This window comes from Haematobia irritans, chromosome 5, assembly GCF_050003625.1.
Source record: "Haematobia irritans isolate KBUSLIRL chromosome 5, ASM5000362v1, whole genome shotgun sequence".
In the NCBI taxonomy this organism is placed as follows: Eukaryota; Metazoa; Arthropoda; class Insecta; order Diptera; family Muscidae; genus Haematobia; species Haematobia irritans.
Genome location: NC_134401.1, coordinates 10,466,234 through 10,478,309, shown reverse-complemented (window position 1 = coordinate 10,478,309; position 12,076 = coordinate 10,466,234). Strand labels below are relative to the sequence as shown.

General features: G+C 28.1%; 1 protein-coding gene across 1 annotated transcript in view; it reads left to right on the top strand.

Moving 5' to 3' along the window:
• The window catches only part of LOC142239505 (uncharacterized), a 95,249-nt gene that overhangs the window by 30,838 nt on the left and 52,335 nt on the right, over positions 1-12,076 (top strand). The window contains exon 8 of the mRNA XM_075311296.1: positions 11,752-11,938. Within this exon, the coding sequence (XP_075167411.1) occupies positions 11,752-11,938 (187 nt within the window). The remainder of the gene's footprint in view (positions 1-11,751; positions 11,939-12,076) is intronic.

The window sequence follows — 12,076 nt, the reverse complement described above, 5'->3', positions numbered from 1 at the left end:
TCTTAGAGGCTCCGCAAGTCAAATCGGGGGATCGGTTTATATGGGGGCTATATATAATTATGGACCGATGTGGACCAATTTTTGCATGGTCGTTAGAGAACATATACCAATACCATGTACTAAATTTCAGAGGGATCGGATGAAATTTGCTTCTCTTAGAGGCTCCGCAAGCCAAATCGGGGGATCGGTTTATATGGGGCCTATATATAATTATGGACCGATGTGGACCAATTTTTGCATGGTTGTTAGAGACAATATACTAACACCATAAACCAAATTTCATCCGGATCGGATGAAATTTGGTTCTCTTAGGCGCTCCCTAAGCCAAATCGGGGGATCGATTTATATGGGGGCTATATGTAATTATGAACCGATATGGACCAATTTTTGCATGGTTGTTGGAGACCAAATACTAAAACTATGTATCAAATTTCAGCCGGATCGGATGAAATTTGCTTCTCTTAGAGCGATCGCAAGCCAAATTTGGGGGTCCGTTTATATGGGGGCTATACGTAAAAGTGGACCAATATGTCCCATTTGCAATACCATCCGACCTACATCAATAACAACTACTTGTGCCAAGTTTCAAGTCGATAGCTTGTTTCGTTCGGAAGTTAGCGTGATTTCAACAGACGGACGGACATGCTCAGATCGACTCAGAATTTCACCACGACCCAGAATATATATACTTTATGGGGTCTTAGAGTAATATTTCGATGTGTTACAAACAGAATGACAAAGTTAATATACCCCCATCCTATGGTGAAGGGTATAACAAAACGAATGAAATAAAATTTTGCTAAAATTTTCTACAAAAATAAAATGTTGACAAAACTTTCTATCGAAATAAAATTTTTACAAGATTTTGCAAAAATTTCCTATAAAAATAACATCTTGCAAAATTTTCTATTGGAATAAAGTTTTGCAAATTTTTTTTACAAAAATCAATAGAAATGGAATTTGAACAAAATTCTCTATAGAAATTATTTTCTATTGAAATAAAATTTTGACAAAATTTTCTAGAGAAATGAAATTTTGACAACATTTTCTATAGAAATAAAACTTTGACAAAATTTTTCAAAGAAATAAAATATTGACAAAATTTTCTATGGAAATAAAATTTTGCAACAGGTTCTATAGAAATTACATTTTGACAAAGTTTTCTATATAAATAAAATTTTGACAAAATTTCCTATAGAAATAAAATTTTGCTAAAATTTCCTATAGAAATAAAATTTTGAAAAAAAAATTCTACAGAAATATAATTTAAAAAAAAAATTCTATGGAAATAAAACTTTGACAACATTTTGAAGGAATAAAATCTTGAAAAAATATTCTATAGAAATAAAATTTTCAAAAAAATTGCTATAGACATAAAATATTGACAAAATTTTTTTAGATATAAAGTTTTGACCACATTTTTAAAGAAATAAAATTTTGACAAAATATTCTATAGAAATACAATTTTGCAACATGTTCTATAGAAATTACGTTTTGACAAAATTGTCTATATAAATAAAATTTTGACAAAATTTTTCTATAGAAATAACATTTTAACAAAATTTTCTATAGAAATAAAACATTGCTAAAATTTTCTATAGAAATATAATTTTGAAAAAATTTTGTATGGAAATAAAATTTTGACAACATTTTTAAAGAAAGAAAATTTTGACAAAATATTCTATAGAAATAAAATCTTGAAAAAATTTTCGATAGAAATAAAATATTGACAAAATTTTGTATAGAGATACAATTTTGCAAAAATGTTCTATAGAAATAAAATATTGACAAAATTTTGTATAGAGATACAATTTTGCAAAAATGTTCTATAGAAATATAATTTTGACAAAATTTTTTATAGATATAACATTTTAACAAAATTTTTGATAGAAATAAAATTTTGAAAAAAATTTCTATAGAAATAAAATAATGCTAAAATTTCCTATAGAAATATAATTTTGAAAAAATTTTCTATGGAAATAAAATTTTGACAACATTTTTAAAGAAATAAAATTTTGACAAAACTTTCTATAGGAATAAAATTTTGAAAAAATTTGCTATAGACATAAAATTTTGATAAAATGTTTTTAAACATAAAATTTTGACCACATTTTTAAAGAAATAAAATTTTGACAAAATTTTCTATAGAAATAAAATTTTAACAAAATTTTCTATAGAAATAAAATATTTCTAAAATTTCCCATAGAAATATAATTTTGAAAAAAAAAAATTCTATGGAAATAATAATTTGACAACATTTTTAAAGAAATAAAATCTTGACAAAATATTCTATTGAAATAAAATTTTCAAAAAAATTTGCTAGAGACATAAAATGTTGACAAAACTTTTTTAGACATAAATTTTTTAGACAAAATTTTGCTATAGACATAAAATTTTGACAAAATTTTTTTAGACATAAAATTTTGATAAAATATTCTATAGAAATAAATTTTTGCAAAAATTTTCTATACAAATAAAATTTTAACAAAATTTTGTATAGAAATAAAATTTTGATAATATTGTGTAAAAATTTTCTACAGCAATGAAATTTTGACAGCATTTTTTATAGCAATGAAATTTTGACAAAATTTTCTATAGGAATAAAATTGTGACAAAATTTTCTACTGAAAATAAAATTTTGAAGAAACAGTTTAATAGAAATAAAATTTTAACAAAATTTTCTTTAGAAAAAACATTCTAACAAAATTTTTTATAGAAATAAAATTTTGACAAAATTTTCTATAGCGATACAATTTTGCAAAAAAAATCTATAGAAATACAATTTTGACAAAATTTTCTATGGGAATTAAATGTTGAAAAAATGTTCTATGTTAATTAATTTTTGCAAAAATCGATGATTTGACAGTGGCAAAGGAAAAGAGATATGTTTGTACAGATTTATTTCGGCATAAGCCGGCTATCATGTAAAACCTTTTTTCGGAAGGTTTAAGTGTGGTTCAGTGTTGGGTTTAATGGACTGCCTAAATTTATTCTGATAATTGGTTGATAGTTTTGCTGCAAGTAGAGGATGCTGATGAGGAATGTGGTAATTCCGAAACGTGCGTCCATCCAACCATCTTGCAGTCTATAGGGCTTTGCCCAAATAAATTTGACAAACATTCTTTTCCTCTGTTGGTTAAGCTACACTTCTAGTTTAGTCAATGCATGGTTTTAAGCTGAAATAAAAAAACAACAACAATGAAATAAAATGTTAACAAAATTTTCTATGGAAATTAATTTTTGCAAAAATTTTCTATAGAATTAAAATTTAGCAAAAAAAAAAATCTATAAAAATAAAATTTTTCAAAAATTTTCCATAGAAAGAAAATTTTTTGAACTTGGTAGATTTTGTGTTAAATTTTATTCAAAAGCTTCTTCTTCTGGGTGGTGCTAACATAGTCATTAACTTATAATACCGTGGTCCACAGTGTGGCGCAGGGTATAAAAATTTGGCTTATACAAATACTAAAAAAAACTTAAGGGGCATGTGAAAAAAAAGAAATATTTAAAATGTTTAAAAATGTATATAAAAATCCATTTTGTGTAACCGATTTGCTCTTAATCTGTACAATTATCACTTGAATGTACTATAAAGATAAAGGCCCGGTTCGGTTAGGTTAACTTAGACTATTTAGTATTCTAATACCAAAGGTGGTGAACTTCCACCATAGTGTTAATGATTCTATATTCAGTTCATTTATTTCAGCAATAAAGTATTGTTTTGGTGTGCAATAAATTCCCACTGAGTATCCTGTAAGGGAAAGATGTTAATTCTCTTTTCCCATGTCCTCATGTTTAGGGTTCATTTTCCCAAAAAAAAAAATCCTTAGATAATAAAAATTTTACAATTTTAGATAATACACCCTAATGTTCGACAATTCTGTTATCTTCACACTAGTTTCGATGAAAAAAGCTAAAAAAAAACTCATACCGTGGCCAATGAAAATTTTCGAGAAAACTATGTTTCACTATAACACTTTGTATTGCCACTTCGCATTGAAGACTTAAGCAACAATTTACGCCTTGGTTTTTTCCACTGAGGCAGAAAACTGAAAATGATGGCAATTGTGGCCAGGAAGATGAAGCATTCGAGAGGATAATTGAGAAGACAGAAGGAGAGAGAGAGAGAGGACGAGGGATAGAGTGAATATTGCAATTGGGAGAAGTTGATGTACAGCAAATATTTTGCCTTTTCTGAAAGTGTCGTTGGAAATAGTGTTCTACTTGGGTGGTCTGATAAGTACTTAGCCTTACTGTCTAATCCAATACTTAGCCTTACAGTCTCATCCAATACTTAGCCTTACTGTGTAATCCAAGAGCAATTTATTATATTTTGGTAAACGACTACTAAGGAAATTTCAGACAGATCGAAACGGGAATGTCGGCTGATATTTTTCTTTACTAATTTTTTTATTCTCTGTTCAGATTCATCAATTTCAAATCCATGATTATATCAATTCCTTAATAGGGAAACAACCAATTAAAATGATGTTCTTTTAAAATCCAAGATTTTAGTTGGACATTTTTTTATCAAAGTCTATATTAAGTCATATTTAAGCATACAGAAACCGTAGCGTGCATTTTTCAATTAAAGATAAAAAAATTTATTTAATTTAATATACATCTATATTTATTTTCACTAGAGTTTCTGAAAATAACGCCTTACTTAATTCCAGTCAGCCATAGTAGGACTGTTGAAAGTTAGCAAAACAAAAATCGTAACAAAAGCACAAACGAGGTTAAGTGGTCATTGCATGAAGTTTGTGAAGGAGTTGCCCAGGAAATATCCAAATGAAATGAACAAAAATAAATGGAATTTCTCTCCCCCCATAACTAACAAAGAATGAAATACGCTTTCAACAAAAGTTTTTGTTTAAGCAACAATTTCATTAACTGTGAAATGTGCAACAGAACAGGCAGAACACGTCGTTGGTCTGTTCAGTAAAACTCCTCCAAACTCCATGAATTAGCATTCTTGCAAACTGACATTGTAGTAATTTCATTTTCTTTCGTTCATTTTCGCACAACGCCTAGTTCTAGTTTTGTTTCAACATCAAATTAACCACACGTTTAACAAGTGTAATTAAAGTGCTGTTTAAATAAAAGCAAACTTCAGGAAGTAATGAAAAAAATCCAAACACTTGGAAAAATGTAGTCTCTTATGGTGGATGAGGGTTTTGGGGACGAGATTATAAGACAGCTTGTAATTTGGAATACATTTCCTATAGAAATAAAATTTTGACAAAATTTTCTATGCATATAAAAATTAACAAAATTTTCTATAGAAATAAAAATTAACAAAATTTTCAATAGAAATAACATTTTGTCAAAATCTTCTATAGAATTAAAATTTTGTCAAAATTTTCTATAGAAATAAAATCTTGTCAAAATTTTCTATAGAAATAAAATTTTGTCAACATTTTCTATAGAAATAAAATTTTGATAAAACTTTCCGTAGAAAAAAAATTCTCAAAATTTTCTATAAAAATAAAATGTTCCCAAAATTTTCTATAAAAATAAAATTAAGAAAATGCGTTGACTAAACTACAAGAGTAGCTTAAACAACAGAGGAGAATAATGTTTGTCAACGTTATTTGGGCAAAGCCCTATAGACTGCAGGATGTTTGGATGGATGCACGTTTCGGAATTACCACATTCCTCATCAGTATCCTCTACTTGCAGAAAAAAATTATTAACCCATTATCAGAAAAAAAATTCTGGTAGTTCACTAAACCCAATGGGAACCACATTTGAACCTTCAGAAAAAAGGTTTATGATAGTTGGGTTTTGCCGAAATAAATTCATACAAACATTTCTCTTTTCCTTTGCCACCATCAAATCGTCGATTTGAATGCAATTGGCTGGGTCTATTTTGAGCACGCTCAAAATAAAATTTTGACAAAAATTTCTATAGAAATAAAATTGTGTCAAAATATTCCATAGAAATAAAATTTTGATAAAATCGTCTATAACAATTTTGACAACGTTTTCTACAGAAATAAAATTATGAAAATTTTTCTATAGGAATAATATTTTGCCAAAATTTTCTATAGAAATAAAATTTTGACAAAATTTTAAATCGAAATAAAATTTTGGCAAAATTTTCGATAGAAATAAAATTTTGGAAAAATCGTCTATAACAATAAAATATTGACAAAAAATTCTATAGAAATAAGATTTTGAAAAATTTTCTACAGAAATAAAATTATTAAATTTTTTTCTATAGAAATAATATTTTGACAAAATTTTCTATAGAAATATAATTTTGACAAAATTTTCTACACAAATTAATTTTGACAAAATTTTCTACAGAAATAAAATTTTGACAAAATTTGTCTAGAGAAATAAAATTTTGACAAAATTTTCTACAAAAATAAAATGTTGACAAAATTTTCTATAGATATAAAAATGTGACAAAATTTTCTATAGAAATACAATTTTGACAAAATTTTCTATAGAAATAAAATTTTGACAAAATTTGTCTAGAGAAATAAAATTTTGACAAAATTTGTCTAGAGAAATAAAATTTTGATAAAATTTTCTATAGAAGTAAAATGTTGACAAAATTTTCTATAGATATAAAAATTTGACAAAATTTTCTATAGAAAAACAATTTTGACAAAATTTTCTATAGAAATAGAATTTTGACAAAATTTTCTACAGAAATGAAATTTTGAAAATTTTTTCTATAAAAATAAAATTTTGACAACATTTTCTATGGAAATAAAATTTTGACAAAATCGCCTATAACAATAAAATTTCGACAAAATTTTCTACAGAATAAAATTATTAAAATGTTTTCTATAGAAATAATATTTTGAAAAAATTTTCAATAGAAATAATTTTTTTTAATATTTTAACAAAATTTGTCTATATAAATAATATTTTAACAAAATTTTCAATAGAAATAAAATTTTGACAAAATTTTTCTATAGAAATAAAATTTTGATAAAATCTTCTAGAGAAATAAAATTTGGACAAAATTTTCTATAGAAATAACATTTTGACAAAATTTTCCATAGAAATAAAATTTTGACAAAGTTGTTTCTATAGAAATAATATTGTAACAAAATTTTCTGTGGCAAAAATTTTGACAAAATAAAAGTTTTCATCGTTTTCATGCCATTTTAGTATTTTCTTTCTGAAATATCCAAATTTATTTTCTATGAGGATTTTATGAACCACGATGGACTACAAAATTCAAATTGGACAAACATCATAAATTGCAAGGTAGTTTCTTCATTAGGTACATGAGATTATTCCTCCCTCAATCAAACCACAATTAATTACAATTCAATTATTTTTGCTTAAGGAAATGAAAATGTCAATACCACGTCAGCAGGAGGACAATGAATGAAATCTGGTCTTTGAATAAATGAATATGTGACCATTGATAGGAGTAATTATAACTTAATTTCATACTCAAATTGAATTGCACAGTTATTGTATGAATTATAAAAGGAATCATGGGAAAAGGGTATTACTAGGGCATGATAAAATATAGAAATGAAATAAAAAAGAACTATTGATATTTATTTAAAAAAGAAATGTGTATCTAAGAAAAAAAAACTATTGGTTAGTTGAAAAAGTCTTTTCGTATTTCTCATAAAATTTCAATTCAGTATTTTATATGTATAATGAATTTTATTGAATCAAATTTTATATGTACATGATAACGAAATGAAATACCCAGAAAAATTCATGGAAATTTTTTTTTTTTGATTTCACAATTTTATTTATATCCATAATAACATTTTGGCTTTATAGAAATAATAAAATATTTCCCAGTATTCATAATAATAAAAGCGTATCATATTTTCTGTGAATTCTTCATATATTTGTCAAGCCTTTCTCATGTCACATATCGATTTTCATGCAATGTTAGTTTGTGGTTTATCTACAAACTATTGAGTCAATAAAATGAAGCCTCTGGCTACGGAGATTTCTAATTTTACTTGTATTTCAGAAACCACATGGTATATAGATGTATTTGTGCGTGTAGGTGTTTGTATGTGTGAACCATTTGAATTCAACATATATTGTGGCTGAAATGACATGTTCCCAGGTATTTGTTCATTTCATGCAATGTTCGTGAGAAAAGAATAAATATAAGCCACAAGAAATTTTTAGAATTACTATTATTTGACTTTGAATACGTAAGTAAATTTAATAGAAATAAATTAAAATAAAATTTCAGAAAAAATATTATAAATGTATGTTCAAAATAATACCACAAAAAGGATGCGTAAAAAAGTTGTTTTGTTTTTAACTGCTTAAAAAACTCACCTTGTATGAGATTTGATCTTGTATTCTTTGATTTTTAATTCAATCACCAAATTAAGTAATCCATTTAATTTTTACTTAAATCTTCTTCAATCCTGAAAGTGATAGAATTAATAGCCAATTAAAAAAATTAATTGATCCGATTAACTATTAATTGATAATAAACAAATAAAAGTGCAATTACGAAATTGTTCAAAATTAAATGCAAAATATTACAAAATTAAGAAATTTCGGTTTCAAATAAACTTGAAAGCACAACTTCTACCACATTGGACTGAATAGTCTAAGAGAGCCTGAAAATATATCAGGCTGCCACTTTAATTTTAACATCTACAGAAATGCTAGGTATCCAGAAATACACTACCTCGCTCTCATGACAATCTGAAGTAAAAATCATTATCCAAATTACACTACTACCGGATCACATTGTGCGGATCTAAACTCTTTTCTTACGAAACCACCGACGGTCGCCTACATTTTTACCATATTTGGGATGAGAAGTTAATTTAAGTTAATCTTAATGTGATAAGCCTCCGTGGTGCAATGGTCAGTATGCCCGCCTTGCATACACAAGGTCGTGGGTTCGATTCCTGCTTCGACCGAACACCCAAAAGTCTTTTCAGCGGTGGATTATCCCACCTCAGTAATGTTGGTGACATTTCTGAGGGTTTCAAAGCTTCTCTAAGTGATTTCACTGCAATGTGGAACGCCGTTCGGACTCTGCTATAAAAAGGAGGTTCCTTGTCATTGAGCTTAACATGGAATCGAGCAGCACGCAGTGATAAGAGAGAAGTTCACCAATGTGGTATCACAATGGACTGAATAGTAGTAGTGAGCCTGATACATCGGGCTGCCACCTAACCTAACCTAATATGCTAATATAGCAAACTTTTCCACTTTTGAGAGAAGTACTTCCCGTTTGAGGCGTTTCACAGTATTTTTTTTTTTTTTTTGCGGAAAATGTTTAAAGTTTGGATTTTACAAACAGAGAAACCTCCCAGAAGTGAAATGTCATGGTCGGCTCAATTTTATCCACATTTCGAAGGAGTCCAAATATGAGAGATTAATTTTAACGTGATAATATTGGAAACATCTCATGCCAATTTTCCGCTTTGCAAAGTGTCCATAATAGAGAGGTTTTACTCTATTAAGTTTTCGATACGAAAATTACATATTATCAACATACATACATACATACATACACACTGAAGAAAAGTTGCCTAGTTCCTGCCTATGATGTCCGTCCGTCTGTTGAAAATGACTTGAAACTTTATACAAGCAGTTGTTTCATGTATGTCGGATGGTGTTGCATGTGGGTATCAGACCACTTTTAGCTATAGCCCCAACTTTTAAAACGATCCCAAATTTGACTTCCGAAGCCATTCGCAAAGGCAACTTCAATTCGATCCGATTGAAATTTGGTATGCGATGCTAGGTACCACCATTCAAAAATTGGTACATAATTATATATAGCCCCCATATAAACGGATCCCCAGACTTGACCTCCGGAGCCCCTTGGAAGAGCAAAATTCTTCCCATTCGGTTGAAATTTGGTACGTGATGTTAGTATAGGGTATCCAACAACCATACAGGAGTTTGTTTCTATCAGTCCATAATAATATATAGCGCCCATATAAACCGATCCCCAGATTTGACCTCCGGTGCCTTTTGGAGAAGCAAAATTCATCCGATCTGGTTGAAATTTGGTACGTGGTGGTAGTATATGATATTTAACAACCATGTGAGTTGAAATTTGTGGATGACAGTCTTTCGTAGAAGTTTCTACGCAATCCATGGTGGAGGGTACATAAGATTCGGCCTGGCCGAACTTACGGCCGTATACACTTGTTTTTTTTATTATTTTTCATCTATTTTCATTATCTTTCATTTTTATACCCACAACCATAGAATGGTGACGGGGGTATAATAAGTTTGTCATTCCGTTTGTAACACATCGAAATATCGATTTCGGACTATATAAAGTATATATATATTCTTGACCAGGGAGAAATTCGAAGACGATATAACCAGAGGTGTGCACGTGACACCAAATACCATCCGACCTACTTCAACATCGTTCGGAAGTTAGCGTGATTTCAACAGACGGACGGACGGACATGCTCAGATCGACTCAGAATTTAACCACGACCCGGAATATATATACTTTATGGGGTCTTAAAGCAATATTTCGATGTGTTACAAACGGAATGACAAAGTTAATATACCCCCATCCTATAGTGGAGGGTATAATAATTCTCGTATATAATTTTCACAAGAAATTAACATTCTCACCACGCCAGATCTTACTAAAGACTAAGGAAATGTGAATAAGCCAACACTGAAACATATGTATAGTCAGACTTGTGAGGTTGGTACCTGGCTTTTTCTTTTCAATAATTTAATAATACGAATTCCTCCATATTTTCCAATTCTACCCTACCATTTATATGAGAGAAATGCATCTCCTCTCACAAGCAAAACTTCCTTTTTTAAGGAAATTAAGTTGTCCAACTAAAAATTACAAATTATCTACATACCCCTATAATAGTTAACATTGAAATTTTATACTAAGGTTTTTATTATTATTTTGTTTTTAATCGATGAAAAAGAAGCTACGCAAAGAGGGAATTTTCCATTTAAAAATCTTTGACAATTGAGTAGGATAAGTAAGTAAGACGATTGTGTATATTGAAAAATTGTATTTGCTCAAAATCCCATCATGTAAAGTAATAGATTTCAAGTATACCTCTTTAGAAATGAAAAAAAAAAAAAAAAACAATAGTGCGTATACTTCACAGCAATTGAATAAAATATATATATATATATATATATACTCATAGCAATAAATGTATGGTTATATCTATGATTGAATGTGTGTGTGTGCTGATTGTGCACTATTCTTCAATCATGCAAGTATCTATCAAAGGTAGAGAACTTCTCACGCACATACACCCACACTTGTACTCTCCAAAAAGAGGCAAGAGAACAATGCAAATAAATAAATGCAGAGAATTTTAAATGGGAAATAAATCTTTTGATACTGTTGAGTAAGAGATATACTCACAACTACCTTTATATGTACATCATCATTATAAGCATTTTTCATATATCTATACTGACTGTTATTTTGATGAGTAAAATGTATAAAAACAAGGGTTTTAAACCAACAAAAAATTCCTATCATATAAATAGTGACAGATTCTATTTATTTTATATTTTTTTTTTTAGATTTTTATTATTATGCTTTTCTTACAATATTTGTATAATTTTTAAGAAATATGTTAGACGTTCCATCTACTAATTGGAAACGTTCCACAGAATAAATTATAATTTTGGCGAAATACATTTATATATATTTCATAAACATTAATAAGGGAAATTTACAAATTTTATAAAAAATTTCAAAAATGTTTTTCTTTTTTTTTTTCTTCAAAAAATGACTTTTTCCTGCTTTTTTTAATCTTACAGACAAATTGTAAAAATTGTAAATATGATGCCATTGTTGGCGATACCAATACGAGTATATCGTATGACAATTATAAATGCAATAATATTGACAACAGTTTATCGGATGAATTGACTGCCGCAATTGGGGGAGGTGCAGCTGTGTCAGGTGTGACATCATCACCTACAACAAAACTTGGCCTTAAAGATGGTAAGTCAAAATGTTTATTTGAATATGGTTATACTCCAATGAATAGGAAAATGTAAAACTTTTATGAAACAAAAGAATCGCAGCACGAAATTAAAAAAAAAAACTAAAGTGATCGATAGGAAAAATATTAATTGTTTT